This window comes from Alligator sinensis, unplaced genomic scaffold (assembly GCF_000455745.1).
Source record: "Alligator sinensis unplaced genomic scaffold, ASM45574v1 scaffold615_1, whole genome shotgun sequence".
Classification (NCBI taxonomy): domain Eukaryota; kingdom Metazoa; phylum Chordata; order Crocodylia; family Alligatoridae; genus Alligator; species Alligator sinensis.
In genome coordinates this window covers 899,692-925,463 of record NW_005841982.1, presented here as the reverse complement: position 1 = coordinate 925,463, position 25,772 = coordinate 899,692, and the positions used below count along the sequence as shown (strand labels likewise).

At 43.5% G+C, this 25,772-nt stretch overlaps 1 protein-coding gene across 9 annotated transcripts in view; it reads right to left on the bottom strand.

Moving 5' to 3' along the window:
• Positions 1-25,772, bottom strand: part of SPIDR (scaffold protein involved in DNA repair) — a 357,525-nt gene that overhangs the window by 122,026 nt on the left and 209,727 nt on the right. For all 9 annotated transcript variants that reach the window (XR_003093435.1, XR_003093436.1, XR_003093437.1 and 6 more), the window contains 2 exons: positions 18,517-18,727; positions 16,324-16,592 (listed from right to left, as the gene is read on the bottom strand). Coding sequence is in view for 1 of the 9 variants with exons in the window: in XM_014518777.2 (XP_014374263.1) it covers positions 16,324-16,592; positions 18,517-18,727 (480 nt within the window). In the remaining 8 variants the exon portion in view is untranslated. The remainder of the gene's footprint in view (positions 1-16,323; positions 16,593-18,516; positions 18,728-25,772) is intronic.

The following is a 25,772-nucleotide window of genomic DNA, read 5'->3' as shown; positions in this document are numbered from 1 at the left end:
CAGCAAGTATTTCTGACAGGCTTGAATGATATGCTTTTCAATGACGGATATAATAAGGGAGGAAATTATCTATTGACAAAAATGCTGACACAGAGACAAAACGAGTCAAGTTCTGATGTTATCTGACATTTCAAATATACTACTTTTATGATATACTTTATTATGTGGTAAAATACTTATCTGAATGCATGCAGTGAGATACGAAGATTAAACTGTAATTTAAGATTAAAGAGTAACTTTCTTTACTGTTTGCTTGTTTGTACCCTCTCTCTCATATATATATATATATAAAATTTTTATTTTTACTATGCTCAGTATAAAAACAAAATGATAGAAAAAAGAAACAGACAAATTCAGTATATACAGGCACAGAAAAGGAAATCTACATCTATATTTCTATTAAATGCAAAAAAAATATGGAATTCTAAAGTTTAGAGGAATTTTTAAAAATTTACACAAAAGTTGGACTAGCAAAAAATTACAGTAGTGACAGCAATGCTAACTAGTACACTACACATATTCACAGAATCATTAAAAAATGAGGGTTGGAAGGAACCTCAGGAGTTCATCTAGTCCAACTGCCTGCTCAAAGCAGGACCATCCCTAACCAAATTGTCCCAGGCAAGGCTTTGTCTACCTGGCTCTTAAGACCTCAGGATGGAGATCTCACCACCTCTCTGGGTAACCTGTTCCAGTGCTTCATCACCCTCTTGGTAAGAACGTTTTCCCTAATATCTAACCTAAACTTACCTTGCTGCAACTTGAGACCATTGCTCCTTGTTCTATCATCTGCCACCACTGAGAACAGTCTAGCTCCATCCCTTTTGAAACCCACCTTCAGGTAGTTGAAGGCTGCTATTAAACCCCTCTCAGTCTTCCCTTCTACAGACTAAGTAAGCCTGTTTCCTCAACCTCCCCTAATAAGATATGTGCCCCAGCCCTCTAACTATTTTTGTTGTCTTTTGCTAAAATCTCTCCAAATTGTCCACATCCTTTCTGTAGCAGGGACCCCAAAACTGGACGCCATACTCCAGATGTGGCCTCACCAGCACCCAGTAGAAGAGAATAATCACTTCCCTTGATCTGCTGGCAATGCTCTTACTAATGCCAAACCGCCCCCCAACTAATATTCCTGGTTATCGCTTGGGTTGCAGTTTACAGTGTGTGCGATTAAATTTGACAGATCAAAGATTTTAAGTTACTTTTTCATTAAGAACCTCTGTCTTTTGGTGTATAACTTTAGACAAACCCTCCATAACTACACAAGGAGCTGCTCTTTACTCCTATTCAAGTTAGTCACAATCTTAGTCCTAGCACTCTGAAATTTCCATATTCTGCAGACCACTCTATACTGGGGCTATTAGAGAATTACCTGCCTCAAAGGGAGAGGAGGCACAAGCAACCACATATGCACACTGTTGCATATATGCAGTCCCACCCCCAAGTGGCACAGCAAGAGCCAGCTCAAGTCTTCAGTTCCTTCAGAGGCAGATACCTCTGCATCAAACTCTGTTGGGTAAGAGAACACTTGTACTCCTTTATCATGGACTGTGGCCAAGCAGTCAAAATTGACCTCTTCACGTTGGATTAAGGTTTATATTTTAATGTTCACATTCATTTTCTAAAAATCTAGACAGGAATGAACAAACAGCGTTGTCCACTTTCACAACTAAAATTGAACAAGTCTTGATGCAGCTGATATATTTCTTTAAGCCTCAGCTTCTGCAGCCTTATGAATAAGTAAGCATTCAGATAGAACAAGGGCAATTGTGTTTAAAAACATGATAGCAGGTTGTGGGTAGCTGGAGTTTTTCAACACAACTATCCACAGTAAAAGTCAGTTATGTTATTTATCATCCTGCTTTTTAACATTTTCAAAACATAATGTATTTTTTTAAAAAGAAACCCTAACAACTACTCCATAACTGATGAACAAAGGATAAGTCCAACTCAGGGTCATTAAAAAATAACGCTTCATCAAGTTCTACTCTCACTTCTCTGCATATAAATTCACTAACCTCAATTTGTTTACATGAGTGTATCTAAGTGATACATTTGACCCTCTAAAGTGACACAATCCAAACCTTCCCATCTCTCAAAATGACCTTTTCCTCTTCTTTCTTTGATAATCACTCCCCTCCTCCCCTCCCACACAGCTGTATTTTCCCCTGCCCCTGTTCCCACTTCCCTTCCCCCAACTAGGCCAGACAGATCATACTACAAAAGCAGCAGCTGGGGACTTTTTCTTTTTTTAAGTCCTTGAATTAGGTCAAAATACTGCCCCCTCTCCTCGCTACTTCCCTCTATGCTCAGCAGCACCATCCAGTCACCCCTTCCTTCTTCCCCCTCTCCTGCCCACCACTGCTAGACCCAGGAGAAGGGCCAGTTCCAGAGCTGCTCCTGTCCTGCTTCAGCTGGACAGTGTGGGGAGCTAGGTTCAGACAGGGACATCAGCAGCAGGTGGGTTCCCCTGTCCCTGTGCCTGTTTCCAGACTTGCAGAGAATACCTGGGGAGACCAGACAGGGAGGGGATACCTGCCTGCTATCACCAGTGCCCCCAGCAGAGCCTGGCTCCCTGTGCAGCCCAGCAGGAATGGGGCTCTAGATCTTAACCCAAGCCCGAGGTCAGCCAGGGACAGTGTCGGGCAGAGAAATGGGACAACAGGGGAGGGGAGGTACTGCTGAGCATGGAGGGGAAGGGTGGGTGGGGAATTCTTACTTGTTTCAGAGACTCTGAATGGTCTGAAAGGGGGGTACAACCATGGCATCACATCACCTCTGGATCCACCCCTGTTGGAAGAGGCATTCCTAATTTAGTCTGATGTAAGCAAAGTCAAATCCAGACACAACAATTCTCCCAAGTTTTAAGAAGTATTGAAGTAATATTATAGCCATGATGGTTCAGGAGACATGACAGAAGCAAGGATTTTTGTGGACGATATCTTTTATTGGACCAACTGCATGACTGGGAGAGGCTTAAGTGCTTTTGAATGCAGTTAATTGCATTTGAAAGCTTGCTTAAGGCTATCCTAGCCATGCAGGAGGTCCAATAAAAGGTATCACCCATGAAAATCCTTGCCTCTTCCCAATTTTTAACACATTTCTGTAAAATATCTGCTTTCCCCAACATTATAACAAAACCATTTTCAACAGTAACCTGCAGGGACACTGTGAGCAGGTTAACCTGTAGCAAATGAAGTTGTTCTGTTTTAAAAAGTTGTGAAAATATGATAGAACATGAAAAAGCAGTGGGTTTACGAAAATAGTGGGGAAACAAGGGCTAAACCTGTTTCACTTTCACTGCTTACCCTTCAGTTCAGAGCCTGTTCAACTCTACAACTTTGAAATGCTTCATTTGGTCATTTGTGTGCAGCTGGCAGAGTGAGATTTGCTTCCAGTTTATGCCTTAAGCTTTGCCTCTCCATTCACATGTCCACAGACCTAGACATTTTGCCACTAAGTTTAAATGCAGCAGTCTTTGTTGGCTCAGCCACCATGCAAAGGAACTTTGTATTTAAGATAAGTAAAAGTCTGTGAAAAAAATAGAAATGACCTTTGCAGAGAATCCAAATGTTGAATTCTTTACCTAACAAACACTTCTACTTTTTAAATTATTCTAATGTGGATGATTAACTATAGCCCCATACAGAAAAACCCAAGTGCCTGCTGTTCCTAATAGCCAATTCACATGCTGGCACTTGTTTCCTCACTTCAAATGGAGCACTTAAAGAGCTCCATATATACTTGGGGAAGGAGTGAAGGGAAACGTTCTCTGGCCTAAAAAAAGCAAAATTATATATAGTCCCGAATGAATCATATCATAGATTAACAATAGGAAAACCTGCTTTTAATAAGCAGGTTTTACTCTGTCACAGAAGAAATTTAAGTCAGGCATTATATGAATTCAAGAGGGAAGTTAATAGACAACTGAAAGGTAAGCTATCCATAATCATATTGGTTCATTCTTAGTTCATACTGCTGAACTATGAAGAAACCGATCACTCTGGTAAATTCTAGATTAAGCAGGGAGATAAACTGGTGAGATGTGATCAGAGAATAGCATCATTTATCTCTTGACCATACCAAGATCTAATCATTCAGAATTAAACTGTCAGAAATCCTATTAGCATTCAGTAGAAAATATTTATTTTAAGAGGAAAAAGCTCCCTCTGTTCACTTTATGGCCAAAAAGTTACATTCTGCAGTTTGATGACATCACTCTTTGTCAGTAAAAAAGAGATTTTTTTCTGGTATAGTTGCATTCAATCTTAACCTCAAGTGTTTCTAATGTAGGTCATCCAGAGGAGCTTGTACCACAGCCAAACCCAGGCCCCAAATCAAATGTTTAAACTCAGAGCATTATAAAAAACATCTGAAATCTTTGCCAGCTTGTGAGACAAATACATATCCTTCCTTCTGCTTCTCAAAGAAGGAAGTAACAACAAATAAGATTTGAATACCTCTTAACCAATATACATCCATGTACTTTACATTGCAAAGTTCAGTAAACAGTAAATACACATTTATTTAGTACAGTATCTTGCCTATAATGTACTCTCACAAATTCAAAGCTACAATAATGGAGGTAGGTGGTGGTGATCTCAGCTCAGCCCAAAGCAGATCTCTTGCCACATTATTACACAATGTCAGTTTGGCATTGCTGGCTCCCTCTATGCAGGAGAAACAGAATTAGAACAGAAGTATCACCAAAGCAGAACTGAAATAAATTGACAGAGGCAAACAGGAAAGTTTAATTACTTATCACTACAATTTACACCCCAGTATCAAACCTAGGCTTTAAGAAAGAGACTAAGAACTAGAAGGGTCCTTATGAAGGATTTATCCTTTTACATTCTTGTATCTTTTCATTTTCCCTTTTAGACCAGTTGATTGGTTCACATGGTAATGCACAATGTTCCATCCTAAGATATAAAATATGAGGTTTTCTGTTATTATCTAGAGTGCCAAAGCATGCATGAGTATTTAAAAATAGAGCAATCAGGGATATATCCTCTGACACCCCTAAAAAGTGATAGTTGATGCCAGGGAGGGTATATAAATCACTCCAGACATACCCTGCTCATATACTCTTCCCCTAAAGCATCTACTACTGCCACTGTTGGAGACAGGTTACTGGGGAGACAGGCTACTAAGCTGGATGGACAGTTGCTCTGACCCAGTATGGCACTTATGTTCTTATGTAAATACATAGGTTGATGTGGCACTTGCCTCAAAGAAGTTGGGATCTAAGGACTGTCTCCCACTCAGTCACACTGCATGAAAACTTACAGAGGTTTCTCTGTGATCTGAAGGAAACTATTCAGCTTGATAAAAGTTAAGTTAGACAGATATCACAGAAATAGAACAATCCAACATGGTAGGCATGTAGGGCATGAAATAAGAAACAGGAAGATGACAATACAAATAGCTAGAAATTGTATACGACTTGGATTTTGGTATATACATAAAAGTAAGGTGACCATACATTCTGGTTTGGCTGGAATAGTCCCAGATAGTTGGTCAAAAGTTCTGGGCTGGAGTCTGGTGGGGAGGTGAACTGGCATGATGCACCAGGCAGGCAGGCAGTTGGGCAGGTACCGCTGCTGCTGTGCTAGACCAAGGAATGTAGGAACCTTTGATATAGCAACTTAGGGTGACCAGATGGCTGCCCACCTTACTCAGACACAGCAGCAGTGGTGCCTGCCCACCTGCCTGCCTGGTATACCATATTACTCTGCCTTCCTGTTGGACTCTGGCCCAGGACTTTTGATCAACCATCCAGGAATGGCCAAAGGAATCCAGGACTGTCTCTGCCAAACCAGGAAGTACAGTCACCCTACATAAAAGGGAATTTCAAAGATGGTCAAAATATTTTCACTAGAAAAGAGTGAAGATGAAAGCTACAACCTGTAACACCAGAAATATGATTTTTCTTATACAGGCTGTCAATGTGCTTTTTTCTTTTTCTTTTTTTTTAAAACAGAAATAACAACATGCTAAAAAGTATAATAGAATTTGTAAAATATCCTGTCATGACAGATATTACACTCTGGACTCATCATCTCAACACTCTCTAAATGAGTTCCTTAATAAATGTCCCTCACTTTTTAACTCCATTCTTTCAAAAATAATGAACTGGCACCAACAGAGTAAATTAAGGGAACCAAAGTCATGTTCCTATTTTCTTTCCAGAGTGTGTCTATTTGTTATGTTCAAATGATGTCTTCTCCAAGGCTGCAGCAATTAAAAGTTAACATTGGTGGTCCTCACCAGCTGGTGGGCAACCTTAAATTATATTCAATATCTGTAGCCATTTTGAACACATTTTCAAATTTTGCACGTATAATTATTTATACATGTAAACATTTGAATTTGCACATAGTGTTTACCAGCATGAACTATGTATAAATTCCATGCAACACCTTTTAGTAGATCTAGGTATTTGCCCAGATGTCAATTCAGCTACACATTTTGTATCTGAGCATTTGTAGTTCTTGTCTTTTGCACCATAATAGCAGGAAAACAAATTCCAGAGACACAATCTGGCTTTTATAAAAATTTTGGAGAGCTCCTCTGACATGACCGTAACACTGCTTCCACGTCAGAACTGAAGTCATGTAATTAGTGAGAGCTAGTCATGTAAGACACACACGGAGGATTTCTGCTTGCAGCACTGTCAGCCACATAAGTTTTAAGGATACAAAAATGCAAGGGGAAGAGAGGTCAAAAATAAGGGAAAAATTCCATACTTTTTACATATGGCATCTTGGAATAAATCTTGATGAACAACAGGTGCTGGAAAACTACTATTCTGAATTTAAATTTATAACCTGAGAAAATGGATGAAAATGTATAACCAGGGATAAATTCAGGAAAGCTAAGCGCAACTGGAGTTACAGCTAGCAAGGGATGTGAAGGGTAACAAGAAGGGTTTCTACAAGTATGTCGGTAGCAAGAGGAGGATCAGAGAAAGTGTGGGTCCCTTACTGAATGGGGGAGGCAACCTTGGGAGAGAGGATGCAGAAAACGCTGAAGTGCTCAATGTCTTTTTCGCCTCAGTCTTCACAGGCAAGGTCAGCTCCCAGACTGCTGTACCGGGCAGCACAGTTTGGGGCGGAGGTAAGCAGCCAACAGTGGTGAAAGAGCAGGTTAGGGAATACTTAGAAAAGCTGGATGGGTACAAGTCCATGGGGACTGGAAGGGATGCACCTGAGGAGATCAGGAGAGGTCCTGGATGATTGGAAAAGGGCAAACATAGTGCCTATATTCAACAAAGGGAAGAAGGAGAACCCAGAGAACTACAGACCAGTCAGCCTCACCTCAGTCCCTGGAAAAATCATGAAGCAGATCCTCAAGGACTCCATTTCTAAGCACTTAGAGGAGAAGAAGGTGATTAGGAACAGTCAGCTTGGATTCACCAAGGGCAAGTCATGCCTGATCAGACTGATTGCTTTCTATGATGAGATGACTGAATCTGTGGATGCGGGGAGACCAGTGGATGTGGTATGATTGATTTTAGCAAGGCATGTCATGGTCTCCCACAACATTCTCGCAGGCAACCTAAGGAAGTATGGACTGGATGAATGGACTGTAAGGTGGATAGAAAATTGGCTGGAGCATCAGGCTTAGAGGGTGGTAATCAATGGCTTGATTTTTAGTTGGCAGCCGGGATCAAGTGGCATGCCCTGGGGCTGGTTTTGCTCAGCGTCTTGATCAACGACCTGGAAGATGGCATAGAGTGCACCCTCAGCAAGTTTGCAGATGACACCAAGCTGGGGAAAGTAGTAAATATACTGGAGCAGGGGTGGGCAAAATATGGCCCATGGGCCATTCTGTATGGCCAGCGGGACCCCAAGACATTTTTTAAAAATTAATATTTATTTGCCTCTGCTCCCATGCCGAGCAGGAAGCTCAGGTAAGAGGGGGTTGGGGGGCATGCTGGACCCTGCCTGGCCACCGGGCCGGGGCGGGGAGCAAGGGAGCGCATGGGAGCCACCGCTGGCAGGGCCCAGAGTGGGATGGCTCCCCTCTCTCCCTCCTGGGGCAGCCCGGCCTGGCTCCATGGAACAGGCAAATGCACCCCGGGCTCCTGCCAGCGCTGATACTGGGGCACTGCCTTGGTGTTGTTGGCTCCCAACTCCCCTATCTGGCCCCAGGGGCAGCACAGGGGCCACCTGGGGCTGCTGGGGGTGGCATGACCCAGTGGGGATGTGGCCCAGGGCGCGGGGAGGTGGTGGGGAACTTCCATCCTGCGCCTGAGGCTTGGGGCAACAACAACCCAGTTGCCCCCCACGGGAGGCTCCGGTGGGTGCTTCCGCCCCGGGGGGAAGGCCTGGGCTCCCCCGCCCCAGAGAGGCCCAGCAGCAGCTCGCTCCCTGGCCCCAGGATGGGCGGGGAGGCTGCGCCAGGAGTGGGCGTGGAGCCGTGGCTGCTTTTCTGCTCCAGAAGTTCCTGTGGCTGCGAGGAGCCCAGGGGCCCTGGGGAAGCTCCTGGCCAGCCCCAGGGGTAGCACAGATCACCTCCCGAGGCTGCTGGGGATGGCACGACCTGGCAGGGTCCTGGCTCAGGGCGCAGGAAGCTTGGGGAGACTGCAGAAACTTTCAGAGGAAAAAAAGCAGCCACAGCTCCGATCTGGCTCCTACCTGTCCTGGGGCTGAGAGGGCAAGCTGCTGCCAGGATGCTGGGCTCCTGTGGGGAGGGAGGACCGGGCCTTCCCCCTAAGTTGGCGGCACCTGCTGGGGACCTGCTGGGTGGAGGCAGCCAGGCTTTTGCCATCCCAAGCCTCAGGTGCAAGATGCAACTTCCACGCCGCATCCCTGGACTTCCTGCATCCTGGGCCACGTGCTGCCACCAGTGGCCTCAGGAGGCCCCCCATACTGCCCCCAGGGCCCCCGGCCTCTTGGAAGCTGCAGGAGCTTCTAAAGCAGACAAAGCCACTGCTTTGCCCTGGCTCCTGGCACAGCCTCCCTGCCTGTCCCAGGGCCAGGGGGCAAGCTGCTGTCAGGCCACTGGGCCCCTGCAGGGTGTGGGGGGCTGGGCCATCCCCCTGGGGTGGTGGCAAGCCCCCAGCCTCCTGGCAGCCCCCAGCCTCCTGGCGGCAGCAGAAGCTGCCAGAGCGCAAACACAGCCATGAGGCTTGGGGCAGCAAGTGCCCGGCTGGCTCCCCACTTGCAACTCTTCCTGCAAACCCCACAGCCACACCCTCCTCCAGACAATCACACATCCCACAAATACCACACACACACATACACATCCACAGCTCCCCACAAACCCCACATCCACCCATACCCCCCAACACCACTGCAAATCCCACACGCTATACAAGAGTAAGACTACATTTTGAGCTATTATGCAATCACTTCTACATATAAAGCACAAACACACAGATATCATGGCAAAAATATATTTTTTAATTGAATTAAAATATAATATTATGGGTATTTGATTTTTAGTACATAACTTGTTTTTTTCCCTGGTTCTAAGATAGCAAAAATGCTCTTCTCCGAAGGAGTACTTCCAGGGGCAAGGGGAGGGACTTCCAGTGGCAAGGGTCAGAGGTCAGGGGTACAACTTCCAGTCCCAAGATGGCAACCGGGGCGGGGCACCTGTCAAGGGGCAGGGTTACTCACGCGGCCCTCGACAGCTTGGCAAAACTTGTTAAGTGGCCCTCTGCCCAAAAGAATTGCCTGCCCTTGTGCTGGAGGGTAGGGCTAGGCTTCAGAGTGACTGGGACACATTGGAGGATTTGGCCAAACAAAATCTCATGAGGTTCAACAAGAGCAAGTGCAAAGTCCTGCACTTAGGCTGGAACAATCCCATGCACCAGTACAGGCTGGGGGCTGAATGGCTGGGCAGCAGCTCTGCAGAAAAGGACCTGGGGGCTACAGTGGACAATAAGCTGAATATGAGCCAGCAGTGTGCCCTTGTTGCCAAGAAGGCTAACAGCATCCTGGGCTGCACTGGTAGGTGTGTTGCCAGCTGGTCAAGAGAATTTATTATTCCCCTCTACTCAGCACTGGTGAGGCCACATCTGGAGTACTGTGTTCAGTTTTGGGTACCACACTACAAAAAGGATGTGGACAAATTGGAGAAAGGGTAACAAAAATGGTGAGGGGGCTGGGGGACATGACTTATGAGGAAAGAGGGAGGGAACTGGGCTTATTTAGTCTAGAGAAAAGGAGACAGAGTGGGGACTAACAGCAGCCTTCAAAGACCTGAAGGGGGGTTTGAAAGAGAGTTGACCTAGACTGTTCTTAGTGGTGGCAGATGACAGAACAAGGAGCAACACTCTCAAGTTGCAGCAAGGGAAGTTTAGGTTAGATATTAGGAAGAATTTTCCCACTAGGAAGGTAGTAAAACACTGGAACAGGTTACCCAGAGAGGTGGTGGAAGCTCCATCCTTGGAGGTTTTCAAAACCTGGCTAGACAAAGCTTTGGCTGGGATGATCTAGTTGGGGATGGTCCTGCTTCGAGCATGGGGTTGAACTAGATGACCTCCTGAGGTCCCTTCCAACCCTAACTTTCTATGATTCTATAACAACTTTCTATGATTCAATGATTCTATGAAAAGTGACTGCACATACCTTGACTGTGGCTTTATGGCTGAATTTGGCAAATTGGCAGCTTTCTGCTCTTTAGGCTGGTTTTCTACCACTACGTAATGCAGCTGAAATATCACTGCCACTCTTTTACATTCTTTCCAGAATCATTTGGTTTCTCATAACTAGTGGACACAGAAATAAAATGGGCAAAAGAAGGGGAGCAGTGAGAAACAAGGTTTTCATCTGAAGCAGTTTCCCCAACAAAAGTCTGCAACTCTAACATGCTATATGGGCATGAGGGCTTGCCAGGAATGGTTACAATTTAAGTGATGATGAAAAAGATGTAAACTATTATGGCAGTTTCATAATACTGATTTGTGTATATTATGTGTACATCTTAGAGAAACATTGAATCTATCACAGGAAAACCACAGGTTAGTAGAAATGCTGTTGTTTCTGGAACGTTTTAGGAATATTCAAAAGGGAAGACTGCCCTCTATTTTGATACATATGATCAATATCGCTGTAGTATGTGAAGACCTTGATGTGAAGTTTTATTTTTCTACAGGACTAGTTAGTAGGGCTGTGCGAAATTTTGCCGGCCGTTTCGTTCCAACACTGTTTCAAGCAATTTCGAGGTCGAAACAGCAAAATCGGAACAAAACAAAGCTGGTCGAAGTAGCCTCGAAACAAAACGAGGCTGGTCGAAACGTTTCAAAAGTCGAAACATTTCAACCATAGGCTGGGGATGGGAAGTCAGTCCAGTTGGGCTGACTTCCCATCCCCAGCTCAAGATCTGGCACCCCCATCTGCTTGATCGCACCGGGGGCTGCTTCCCAGCCCAGTGCGATCAAGCGCAGGGCCCCGGGAAGCAGCCCAGCTGGACTGCCTCCTGCCCCAGTGCAATGTAGTGCTGGGGATGGGAAGTCAGTCAAGCTGGTCTGACTCCCCATCCCCAGTGAAACTTGAAAGAGCATCAAAACAGCCTTTCTGTTTCAACAAAACAGAACGGAACAGCTGTTTTGACTCAAAATGAAATTCAAGACGAAACACTGTTCCCTCAACCTGTCAAAACTCAAGGCGAAACGGAACAGTGCCGTTTTGCACAGCCCTACTAGTTAGTGGCCACAGGCAGCACTTTGCTGTCCACACACTCAAAGTAGGAAAGATAATAATTGATGGTAATTTCTGTTCATTTCCTTTCCAAAAAAATTAGGATCCTTCAATGCTTGTGCTCATCACTGGCCACCATCTACTTCTCTCCTATACCAGCTATTGCGCTACAGAAGTGATACAATTCCTACAGAAGGAAACAGGAATGGAAGAGTGGCAACATTTGTGGTGAGGGGGAGAGAAGGTTTACAAACTATCAAATAATAGCACTTCTGTTTTCCCTTCCACTGGAATAAGATTATGTAAATATTTAGCTCTGAAAAATAAACTAGTGTAAGGTTAACAAAGTATTGTGCTAGAGGACTGCTGAAAGGAGTCCAAATTCGATCACTCAAACTTCAGATTCAGCCCCAAGGAAACAGGTTTCAGGGCTATGTTTGGGGAGAATGGACAAGGAATCAACCATTTGAAATACATAAAAAAGCTGAACCTCTCAGCCTAACAGTAAGATGCCAAATCTGGGTTCCCAAAAAGCAAACTGTCGCTCTACTCTCCTTTTCAGTACCTGGGGACTGTGAGTTGCATTGATCAAGGCTCAGGCTTTCTTTATAAGAGATGGGAAAGCAGAAAGGCATCACTGGTCCTTGAATGGAGTAGTTTTATCTTTTCCCTGTCAAGCAGCAGTTAGACCACTTCACAAGAATATTAAAGGCATATATCTTCACTCCTAAGATGTCGAAAACAGGGAACAACTTCTAATGTACAGCATGCACTGAAGAGTCCTCCATTACCTATTTCCTGTTTATCTTTCACTTGAAAAAATGCATCCCAGAAACTCAGTGCAATTAGAAAAAAAATAAATCATTTAATTTATGAGAACTCTATTTAGAAATGTTTTGTTGAAAAAAATGAATGGAATGCTGTAAACAGAGTAACTTTGGACAACAAAGAATATATTTTGACAGATGCTAACATATGTGAACATGGATCTTCAATGAGTGTCTCTTCCATCTCAGCCCAATTTCAAATAATAAACCCTGCACTAATTTGTAAAAGGAGCCTTGCATAATTTAAGATGAGGTTCTCCATAAGGTAAATACCATGAGTTATCTAAACATCAATTTACCTGCTTGTAATTTTCGTTATAGCATTTGACCCTTAGATTTTATTTATGGGTACTGCTAGATAAGTTAACCTATCAACTATTCTTGCATTAAGACAGGCAGGAAGATTCTTAAGCGTGGAAAGGGAAGAAGGGAAAGATGAAAGACGATTCTGATATGAATCAGTTTCAGAGGATTTGTACTTGTCACTGTATCCTTTGTACCTGGCATGATAACATTATGCTCTATACAGAAACTTAAAACAACATGCAAACTCATAATCAATCCCAGCTGCGATGATTGTAAGGTTTTGAGCACCCTGTTCAAAATGCAAAATCCCTCCCACCTCCATTTTTTCTAGTACACATGCACCTTTCGCTGGCCTAGATATTTTGCTCACATGATCTTCTGTTTACATGACAGAACCACCAACACTGCTTCTCAAGGGCCTGACAAGTAACTCTAAAACAGAAGACAAAGAACAAACAAAAGGACTACTCATAACCAGGGAGAATAATCTGGTTACATACCAATTTTTTTTCGGTACAATGTATTTTCTTTTGTACCTACTGAGAATAGAATGCTCTTATAGGCTAGAATTTTAACATTCAGGTGGGAAGTAGGTCAGGACATATGCCAAGAGAAGCGAATGGAAATTTTCTTTACTCACCCACAAAGATTTTAAAGTGTGGATTAGAAGCCAGCACCTATTTCTTTTTAAAGTTGTTAAGCTTTTCTTTTTAAATAGGTACCAGCCTCTTCTGCCCAGCTTTCCATCCCCAAATCTTTTGAACCCTTGGATTTGTTTAACTGTTCAGTAGCTCTTCAATTTTTTTTTAATTTTAGCTTCTCTAAATACTGCATACTGATCTCTGTCCTCTAAAGACTAAAACTGACCAACTATACTTTTAGCAAACTCAAACATCCCACTCAAAACAAGCAGATAATAACAAGAAAAAAACCAAATTATACACTTCTTGATACCAGAAACACAAAATACAAGTTGCCATGATGAGTCAGGTAGTTGAAAACTCATGATAATTTTTTTTTAAAAAATCAGATAGCCTCAAAGACAACCAAACAAGACAGTCAAAGCCTCAAAGACAGTCAAACCAATTAGGGTGAAATAAGAAGGGTTATATTATTTGTACCAGCTCCTCTCTTCCTAGCAGGGGAAAACAGAAGCAATATGCATGCCAGGAAATATTGGGAAGAAACAATTGTCATGGCAAGTTACATTTTCACTTCCTCTCCCCACACTCTTTGAGCACAAGAAGTACAAGAACAGTTAGTTACTGGAGGGAACGGTAAATGATTTCAGAATAACAAGAGGAACATGAGAATAATTTATGAGTGACAAATGCTAGAGAATTTATTGGACTCTATAAGGTATTTTTTGTGTGTATGTGTCCTGCAAAATACCAAGAACCTCACATTTGATTCATAGAAGTTAGAGAGATACAAAAATGTTCATCTAATCCATTTGCTCACCAGTAAAGAATCATACCCTTTTGCAGATATCCTCTTTATAAATGTAGAAAATAGTTATGCAAGTAGGAATGGTGGTGCAAGAGGTAGGTGGTGCTCTCCCCTACCCTGGGGGTCTTCAAGAGGAGGTTAGATGAGTATCTAGCTGGGGTCATCTAGACCCAGCACTCTTTCCTGCTTATGCAGGGGGTCGGACTCGATGATCTATTGAGGTCCCTTCCGACCCTAACATCTATGAATATGAATCTATGAATAGGGAAGATATGCTGAGTTTAAAATTACCATTATTTTTTCTACTGCTTTAACAGTTTTTGTTTTACATTAAGTAAGCAATAGGTTTTTAAAATGTTTCTCAAAAAATATATATCCAAAATACCCCCGCGATATCACATTTCTAGAACAGGGATCTGGCACCTACAGCATACATGACAAGTGGTACGGACAGCCTCTATGCGTGGGTGCACATGGCAGACTAGGAATATATGACTAATATGACTGACCACCTCTGTGCTCGTATGTCTGTAGGGTGACTGACAATTAAGTTTTAGTTCTTTAGCAATTAGTAAGCCTCTTAATACTTGATAGGAAGACTAGAAATACTATAAAATCTTTGTAAACTGTCCAATGGCTCAGAGTAACGACAAGTGGGAAAACTCCATTACGCCTGAAATCACAAAGGGGTGCACAAGTTTCCTAAGTCTGAACGGATCTCCAGGCTTGTAGCAGATGAGGTTTGGAGAACTGCCAATGACCCTACATAGGCTCCAGAAGGGAACTAATGCACTTAACCATACAAGGCCTAACTTCCATTAGCTTCTATACCTCACATGGACTCAAAAAGTAACAAACACCCAAAACCCTCACATGTGCAGAAACCCTGACTTCACCCAAATAAAGCACTTTGAGGGAACACAAAACCAACTGAACTTGCTGCACAAAGTTTCAACCCAACACGCTATGTGATAGGATGTTAAACCCCCCCAAAATGGTATTTAAATAAAATCATGGAAATGTTAAACACGGAGATGCTAAGCGACATTCAGTTCATTCTTTTTCATCCCCAACCCACAAGAAGAAAAGAATTACAAAAGCCACAGAAGGAAGCTGTATTTATCATCGCTTTTGTGCAGAAAAAGTGAGATCACACTGCAACTCCTCTATACTATAGACCAGAAATTCTCAATGAGGAGTACCCTAAGCACAGAGTCAGACTTGTCCCTGTCTGGACAATCCCCTACCCCACTCCCTGGCTTCTCTGTAAAAAGGTAAGCACTAATATATACACGTTTTTGAAACTGGGTGCCATTCAATTCACAAAAGTTATGCAGGGGTGCCTTGAAAAAAGCTTGAGAATCACTGCTCTAGACACTGACAATATTCAATTTGCAGGAAGCAAAAGGTTAAACAGAAGACTCTGAAAATGTTGCTATGAACTGATAATTGTTGCCAGTCTTGCATATGTAGAGGCAGCAATCCAGAAGGAACTGACTTGGCAGAAGTCACTTAATTCTACTACACTGCATCCATAGTAGGGAGTTTTGACATTTACTCCAAAGGGGCCAGAAATTTACCCTACAAGTTTGTATTAAGTAGAGCTATATTGCTATAACTACATCAGTGTAAAATCCCTCTTTAAGACAAGCCTTCAGCTTCTCATCTCTAGAGACAATTTTCTTTTATTCCAAAAGAGTGCTGTGTGAGCAATAGTTAGTTAGCAGTCATGTGCTTTGAAAACTGAAATAGTTAATGACAGGTAGCTGAGGCAGTAGTTCTTCAGTGAAACTCAAATATTAATGGAAGAAGTACAAAATCATCACCTGGTTTAAATTATCTTCCAATCACTTATTTTTCAACCTTCTACCAGTAGTTTATGGTGCAGCATGAGTCATTCCTTTAGCTAGCACCAAATCCACACTATACTGGGTCTATTAAAGAGTATATCCTTCTCCTTTTTCTAGTTAGATTATGCTACTTAGCTGAATATGCTTAGCTGGTACAGACTGAGACCAGTCCCCAGTTTCCTCCCTGATGCTAAAACCTCACCAGGTTAATATGCACGTTTTACATGTATTACTCACCTAACATTTGGCCCATCTGAACTTAAAAAGGGTGTTGGAAGAACAGAACTGTTCCCTGGAGGTTGACATCTGAAACCTTCTCTTGCAGGCAGATAATACACCCTTTGGATAACCACTCGTACCTGCACTCCCTTCCACCCAGCTGCTCCCTGGTTTTCCACCACTTCAAGCAGAGAGTCATGTAGAACATTGAACACTAATGGCTGTAGTTTGGATTCAGGGTTGCTATGAATCTGCATAGCTGGAGTAGTCATGTTGGCACAAGCAATCTGGTAAATACAAAGCCATAGAACAAAATTATTGTATAGATTATTAAACCACATAGCAACGCAACATGAACTTCAACTAAAATTAATTATAAAAGAGCCCGGATAATTTTCAAAACACTTACTATAAATACTGATTAAAAGTATCTAAAGTCTCTTGGATTTTTAATTAATGTACCAGGGATCCTATAATTCAGCACATAGTATTCTCTTCTATGTAATTACTGCCCTGGATTAAATTAGCTCAATCCATATGAGGCCAGTAATGTTAAGAGGAAGAAAGAACTGGCATCAGTATTTATCACCCTGCTCCATGAAGGATTTTTACATAATTCTTGGTAGTTCTGTTTATTCCCCCCATAAAGAGTAGTATAAACCTTCAAAATAAAATAGACTCAACAACTTTTAAATTCATAGCAAATAAAAGGGTGTGCAGTTTTACAGGGCAATAATTCAGGTCTCAAATTTATGAGCCACAGTGTGAAAGGTACTGGATTATTAAAAAAAAAAAAGAAAAAGGAAAAAAAGAAAGAAAAGGAGGAAACCCTAACCTACAACTGAAAGAAACTTAAGTTTTTTTCATTAAAGCCACACTGTTTGCTGCCTCAGACCCGACCTCATTCATACCCATTTAAAACCCCAGCAGTATCTTTTATCAAAAGTATAGTTCCCATCAATCTTTTCTCATTCCTTTGCAACCCCTGCTTTAAATACCATCTGTGTGTCTAATTAAGAAAAAAATAATACACAAAAATTAATCTTTCTGCTTTTTAGTTCTTCTAGCTCTTTGCAAGCCTGAATGCATTTGCTCTGATAGGAATTGATGTTCAGAGAGAGCTCCCTTTCATTATGGTAGGACCAGATCTGTCCCTGAAAAGACAGTGCAGTTCAGAGAGTACTCATATACTCAAGCAGCAACAGAATCCTTGCTCAAACTGAAATCTTTTATGCTAGTGTAGCTACAACAGTTTTTGCAATCAGTACAAAAGAACACTATTCAGCAGACCCAGGAGGGGACAGACAAAACAGAGACAGGACCCTCAGGGCAGAAAGCAGAAAACAGAGCAGCAGATCAAGGAGAGGAAGGGGTTCAGAGTAGCACTTGGTGGGCGTGAAGGGCTAATTTGTGGCAGGCCTGCCAAAAAGGTTGGCCCTCACTGAACTAGGGTGTGCATTTAGAATGCATCAGCTATTCGCTACTAACTGCCTGAGTCTTACCACAAAGTAGCCACAAAGGAGCTGGCACAGTTGCCACAAAGTAGCTGGCATGCTATAAAGTCACACCCTGGCTTATATTATGATAATTTATTTGTGTACCCACAACGACACACTTTAGTCAAAATTTTCAAACAAAACTAGTGATTTCAGGAGTTCAAGTCCTTAAAATAATGCTGGGCATTCACCATCTGAAAACCTGATTCCTTTAAAACGTATCTTTTAAATTGAAAACCTGAATTTGAGACACCCTTCTCAATCATCTGTGCATATAGGTTTTAAAATCATGACTATTTCCATAAAGCCAATAACTGGTATTTTAAAGAAAGGACTCAATAAGAAGAGAAAACACTCAAATATGGAAGCATAGAAATACAATGTTTATGTATAGTTTTAAAAAGGTTACTGGGGTACTGAGATTCACAGAGTAAGGGAATCAGTGAAAAACAAAGATGTGATATCAGCACTGTTATTCTGCATGGTAGTAAAACTATAGCAAAACAAATCTCACAGCAGTTCAGGATTTGGACTGACCAAAAGCCTCCACATATAAAATATTATTAAAACAACTAGCACATATTATTCAGCTTTGGCTAAATAAAAAGGGAAGAGAGTATCAGTATTTCAGGATTTCTGTTTTTGTTATGATTTCCAAACATCTGTTCAACTGATTTGTTACAAAGTGATAAACTACAAACAAGATGAACCTTACCTGATTAACTGCAGATTGCTGGGGCGCACTGTCTCTGGGATCATTTAGTGTGAATATTTGTGCCAAAGATACAATATTTCTTCTAATAAGCAACTGCTCTGGACAATGCATCTTATCCTTTATTTCTGTGTGTTCTCTGAAGAACACTTTCTGACTAAAATACGTATTCAGGATAACTGGGACATTTTCATTGTGGAGAATTAGTTTCTGCCTAAAAGAAACGAACAAAAAAACATTTTGAATTCATTACTATTCAGAACCATGTCACAATTTATCCTATTTTAACAACTTTTTGTGTTGTACCGTGTTTTTCTTTTGTGATGTATGTCTCTTCCTTGTGCTTTTAAGCCGCATCGATGGCTCAGACTTACTATGCCTGGCAGAGGCCCCCTCAAATGTGCTGTGTGGCTCAGTATGCGTCACCACTGCAAGCAGTGGTGCCAAGTCTGTGCAAATGCTGCAGGCAACCTAACCGGCATAGGCTACACGTGACCTTACTATGATTATATTGCGTATCACCTTGTCTCAAGTTAATTCTTATTTTTGTTCTAGTAAACCATCCCCCGACTCCCCAACCTTGATTACTAATGTTTTACCTTCTCTTGTTAAAAAATGTTTCCAAACAGTTTCTCACACAGCAATTTTTTGGCTATTTGATTAAGGTAACTGTTGGATAATCTCTCCTCTAGAGTAATTTTATAACAAAACATTTTCTGATGTCAATATTTGTTTTAGCATGTAAATATTATGTTTTTATACTCATAGAATAAAAATCTATTGAAGCCAGTTAAACAAAAGCAAAGCAATAATCTAATGTTTTAGTGCTCATCAAACAAGAAACAAAAGTCAGTCAGTGAAATTTATTGCACGCTATGTTTTTCTGCAATTAGATTTGTATCCTTTGGGACTGTAACATGGCCTTCTTTGATGGCAGCAAAGCTAGAGATGACCTGGGTTCAGAAGTAACCTCAGGCCTCTAGTTCCCCAGCACGCTAGAGATTGTGGAAATAAAGCAACCACATCTTTATATCTGTGACTAAGTACTGGAGCAAAATAAACCAAGGTAAAAAAAATCCACAAAAATATGTCTGCTGAGTTCTTTCTAAGCTACATCTCAACCACATAACTGTAGTAGTGGTTTATAGTAATTTATAAACAAAATGGGAAATGTACCAAGTAAAACTATGAAAATCATGCACTCATGCTTGGCAAAAAAACACAACACACACTGAAAAAGTAGGGGTGCACCAATAACTATACTTTTGGCCGATACCAATAGCTAATTGCTAACCAGCCATATTGGCTGATACTGATCCGATAACTGATTTACAGGAATGCAGCCAGGCAGCATGGAGAGCAGCGCCCTGCAGGTAAGTCTGAAGAGGGCATGGGGTGTGCAGGGGGCAGATTGAGGCCCCCCACAGTAAGAGAGGGAGTGGGGCAGGGGCTGGGGTTGGGGGCACTGCCCAGTCAGGGTGGTGAATGGGAGCTGGGGCAGGGTGTGGGACGGAGCCATGGGCAGCTTTTCCAGGGGATCAGCATCCCGGAGCTTAAAAATAGCAGCAGGGGTGCTTGAACTACAGCTTGTCAAAACCTTTAGTTCAAGTGCTGCCACCACCATTTTTAAGTGCAGGGATGCTTTTAACCAGAGTGGAGCTGAGCAGGGTGAGGGCGGATGCGGGCTGCTTGCTGTGGGCTTGAGGCTCTCTGCCCTGCTGTCTTTGCCCCGTGGGCTCTGCATCAGCCATGTGCCACCTGCTGAGCTGGCATCAGAAGGCACAACTCACCACTGCCACTGCTGCTGGGTGCGCAGGGGTGTGTGGCCAACCCAGAGCCCCTGGGACAAAGCAGCAGAGTGGAGAGCCCTGAGCCCACAGCAAGCAGCTTGCATCCACCCCGCGAAGAAATCTGGGAGGGCCACATGCTCCCCATGCCTTGCCCAGGGGGCACATGCAGTGTCAGGGATCCATCCCCACCCCACCCCATACCCCCTGAACAAGGAGTCCACAACTCCATCCTACACCCTGCCCCGACCCCGGGTCCCATTCACCACCCTGGCTGGGTAGCACCCCCACCCCAGCTCCTGCCCCAATGAAAAAGTATATATTTTATAATAATCCTAAATCTTAAATTTAAGCATCACATTAAAAAACTTTTAAATGAGTTATTATTACTCATATGAGCACTTATTATAAAGTATCAGCTTGACTTTTCCTGTTTGTGGGAAGCTGTATATGGATAGCCATTAGCTATTGACTGTGAGAAAGTTTAAATTAAATGAGGACCCAGGTAAGTGGAAAAGTGCAAATATAGTGCCCATCTTTAAGAAAAAGGAGGGGGATCTGGGGAATTACAAACCAGTAAGTATGACACTGAGATCCAAAATATCATGGAGCAGATCCTCAAGGAATACTGAAGCATCTAGAGGAGAACAAGGTGATCAGGAACAGCCAGCATGGATTCACCAAAGTCAGTCACCCTGACCTGGGAGAAGGTAAAAAGTGCAGTTCCCCAGTGGTTTGATCTGGGTCAGATATCATTTAACATCTTCATTAATGATTTGGACAATGGGATTGAGTGCATGCCTACTTAGCAAATTTACAGGTGACACTGTAAATCTGCAGACCCTCTGAAAGGCTAAGACCAGAATGATGATGAACTGAAGATATGGTCTGAAATCATCAGATAAAATTCAACACAAATAAGTTTAAAGTCCTGTATTTGGTTTTGAATAACTGCACGTGCAAATAGAGACTGGGGAATGAGTAGCTAGGCTGCAGAACTGCAGAGAAAGACCTAGGGGTTACAGTAAGCTGAATGAGCCAACAGTAGGCTCTTGCTGAAAAAAAGCCAACAGGATAATGGGTTGCATTAACAGGAGTGACTTGTAAATCAAGGTATGCAAGTCTTCTGCTCTGTTTAGCACTGCTAAAGCCTCATCTAAAGTACTGTATCTAGTTTTGGGCCCTTCACTTCAAGAAGAGCAATAAAAAATTATTAGAGACCTGGAAAAAATGATTTATGAGGAAAGGCTAAAAGAATTAAGGTTATTTAGTCTGGAGAAGAGAAGACTGAGGGGGGATTTGATAACAGTCTTCAAATACCTGAAGGGTGATTATAAAGAGGATGGAGATAGAGACGTTTCTTTCTTGCTGTATGGGACAGAACTAAGAGCAACAGTCTTAAATTGCAGCAGAGTAAATTTGAGAATTTTCTGATTAAGAGGGTGGTTGCGCATTGGAACTAAGTTGTGGAATTGCTATCCCTGGAAATTTTCAACAACGGGTTAGATGGACACTTGACTAGGATAGTTTAGTCACAAAGAATCCTGCCCTGAGCAAGGGGCCAGACTAGATGACCTCATAAGGTTCCTTCCAAACCTAATGTTCTATGATTGTATTTATCAACAGAAAAATTAGCAGAAAATGTACACTACATCACAACGCTCTGATATCATGCCCAGCAATCAGTTCTGGCCCGAAATGACCATTCATTGATGGGTAACAGAGTCATTTAGTCTCTACAGCCATTCCATCTTTGGAGTTGGGGTTGAGATTGCTAGTAAGGCTACATGTCACAGGTATCATGCAATTAACTGGTTAACTGTGCAATTACCTTGAAACCACCTACATGTGCAAAGTAACTGTCACCATTAAAAGCTCCAACAAACTATAAAGTTAGACCTAAAAAATGTGAACTAATTTTCAAACTGGTTGCTATCAAACTTTAATTTGCATGTGTAACAGGGTCTCCCCTGCAGCTGGGAGACCCTTCAGCTCCCAGGGCTCCCAGCTGCAGAGGTGCACCATGCCCAGCCAGGCCTGGAAGTCCTGCAACTGAGGGGACTCTCAGCCCCAGCAGCTGCCAACTATGGGTCCTGGCAGCACCCCACAGCTGCCAGGACCCAGAGTCCCAGAGCTGCTGACACTGGGTTCTGGTAGTGTACTTCCTGGTGCCAAGACCCAGCTAGGTCCCTGCAGCCAGGAGGGGGCAGCTACAATCTCCCAAGCCCCAGTGGTGCGCAGAATCCCCGGAGCTGGGAGGTGCAGCTGCCACGATCTCCCTGCCCCAGGGGTGTGTGAAACCCCTGTGGCTGGGAGATCACAGATGCCATGACCTCAGCCTTGGGACTGCATGAAACCCCCACAGATGGGAGACTAAAGCTGCTGCAATCTCCCAGGCTCAGGGGGGCATGAAGCAAACAGGAGATGCAGAAAGCAAACAGGAGATGCACCCCCATTTCACACACCTCTGAGGCTGGGAGATTGTGGCAGCCCCCTCATCTGAGGGGGCTCCCAGCTGCAGGAGCTTGCTTCTTGCCATTGCAGGGGGAACCCAGGATTAGGCTCCCCCTGTACCAGCAATAAGGCACAATGGGATCTAATGAGCCAACCCACAGTCATGCCTCCTGCCATGCATGTGTGGCATGGCAGGAAGTGCAACTGTGTGGAGTGTATATTAGATTCCATCATGCCTTTACCTGCACATGTAGGGGGGCCCTAAGAGTAGCAATTGATGAGATCATGACAAATCATTCATGTACTCAAGTCCACCATTAAATAATTAACAACCAGCAATACATTTGGGCACACCAAATTCCATTGGTAGCCCAGATGTAAAAAGACTGTTTAATATTGTAAGTCTGATTGATGAGCTATCTAGCTGCAGATAAACACATATTGTGGTTGCACCATGGTCCTCTAGTATGTATGATTTCCAACATACTGTACACTACATTATAGTTAAAATCAAACATACCAAAGACATATACTATGTTAAGCTTATTTTAACTTCAGTTGTCCAAGACAGATAACTGAGGAGTTACGTAAGGCGTGGGCAAAACAGCACATCTGGCCGGTGGCCGGACTCCATTTCTCAGTAGCCCCTGTCCATGCGGCCCCTGGGTGTCTCCACAGAGACCCTGGGAGCAGCAGAGTGCTGTCACACTCTGCCCTGGCCATGGCCATGCACTGACAGGGCCCTGGGCTCCTGCAATCTCCACGGAGACCGGTGAGGAGCAGCTGGGGAAGGGCGTGCAGCTGGGCATGCGAGAGCGGGGATTTTGTGGTCATGACAGTGTGGGGTCAGAGCCAGGGCAGAGGCACCTGCAGACAGCAGCTCTGCCTCAGATCTAGCCCCATGCTGTCACCACCACAAGATCCAGCATCTCCCTGGCCCCACCTGTCTGCCTTGCTCCCAGCTGCATGCCCTGCCTGCATGGGTCCAACCCTTGGTGGTAGGTGCGAAGTGGACAGGCCGGGGTGCCCAGGCAGCAGGGTTGAGTCCAGAGGTGGCAGCCAGAAGGAGCTGCTGCCATAGGGGCTCCTGGAAAAGAGTCCACTGCAGGCCTAATCCAGGCCGTGGGATGGACTTTGCTCACCCTTGGGTTAGATTATAGGCCTAAAGTGAGCAGTAAAAACACATCTCCTATTTGCTTTCTGAAAGAAAAAAAACAGCACTGACAATCTGTCAACAACCTAAAACCAGTTCAAAGCTGCATTCAAATACAGACAAGGAATGAAGAGAGATTCAGAATCTATGTCCCTGACACGGCTGCATTCAGAACACAAGTAAACAGGAAATGTTTTAAACACAGTCACTGCTACGTCACTAATGTCAGAAGAGTGTCTGCTTGATCTAACCATCTCATTCTCTAAAAACACTGACGTGAGTAGCAAACTATTCTCAGGAAGTCTGAGGTCTATGGTTTTGTTTTTATTTTCCTACTGCAAGTATATGACCAGTTCTTTATTAATCCTGACAGGCTTCACTGCCTCATGTCATTTGAATGCCAATTTTGCCATGTCTCTATCTTCCATACTCTGATTACTTCCATTACCACCACGAAAAGTTTTTGTTCTGATGTTATAAGAGTATTAAAGGAGTCACAGTATATATTAGATGCTTATCAGTACAAAAACTTATTTTCAAAAATAAAAGTACATCATTCCTCACTTAGAACATGTTTGCTAGAAATACATGACTTAATGAATCATTTGATTTCAATATGCATACCTGTATTTGTGCCTAGTAGTAACTCCTATAAGTCTCTATTCTAAGTCAGGACTGTCCAACTTTTAAGTGGCCAGGGCCAAAGGGCTGCATATTGTGCCAGCTGCAATTCCCCACTCTGTGTGCTGCATGCCTATCCTCATTGTGCCAAACTCCCAAACTCCCAAACCCTCCAAACTGCGGGCTCCCTTAGCTTCATGTGTTGCACTGCCTCACTGCCCAGGGACAGGGCAGGGGCAGGCAGCAGAAGCTGGAGGAAGGAAGCAGGAGCCATACCTACAGGAAGGCAAAGCTAGTAACCTCTGCCCCAGTTTGGGAACAGGGACCATCCTGATTAGCAGCTGGGAGTGATGCCTATCCATTTCACACCAACTGGGGCTCCAGGTTTGCAGGCTGGTCAACAGTTTTGCTGTGGCAAGCCTCCTGGTTCCTGACCCCATTTTGGGCTTGTTTTGGACTTCAGCTTTGGATTTCCCTGTGGACCTGTTTCCTGGCTCCTGACCCTGGTTTGGCTGTATTTGCAGACTGTGGATTGGTACTCAGCATCTGATCCCCAGATCCTAACACTGGACTGTGTTGCGGACTCTACTTCTGGATTTCCCTGTGGTTTTGGTAATATGGCTCCCACCCTCTGATCCAGCCTCAGGTCCCTCCTTTCCCACAGTGGTCTAACCATTAGGTCAGACCACCTACACGTCAGTCCTTTACACTGGGAGCTGCAGGTTGACTCTTGGGGGGCAGATCTAGCCTGCAGGCTGCCAGCTGGACAGCCCTGTTCTAAGTTACATTTGAACTAGCAGAGCAAGCTATCTCGACTACTTAAACTATTCCCTGGGGTCCAACCATCAGCTCCTTCCAAAGAGGTGGTCTATTAAGATACACGTTTTCAAAAGACAGACAATTTTAGTGTGTAATTGCATCTCTTTTAGTAAACATCCATCTTAATGGATTTCAAATTAGGGGAATGAGAATGCTTAAGATATGACTATCTTTGCTACACCTCCAGTCCCAGCCTCCTCACCTTGGGAAAGGGCAGACCAATTCACAGAAGCAGAAGCCAGGGACTTTTTTTTTTTCAGGTCCCTTAATCAGGTAAGAATCTTACCTCTGTAGCACATCCCTTTCCTTCTCCTCCCATTCCCCACTTCCTCTACCTGCTGCTGTCACTGTCCTGGGGGTAGGGAGAAACTCCAGAGCCACTTTGGTCCTGCTCCAGCCAGGCTGCACTTAGAGCCAGGAGTGGC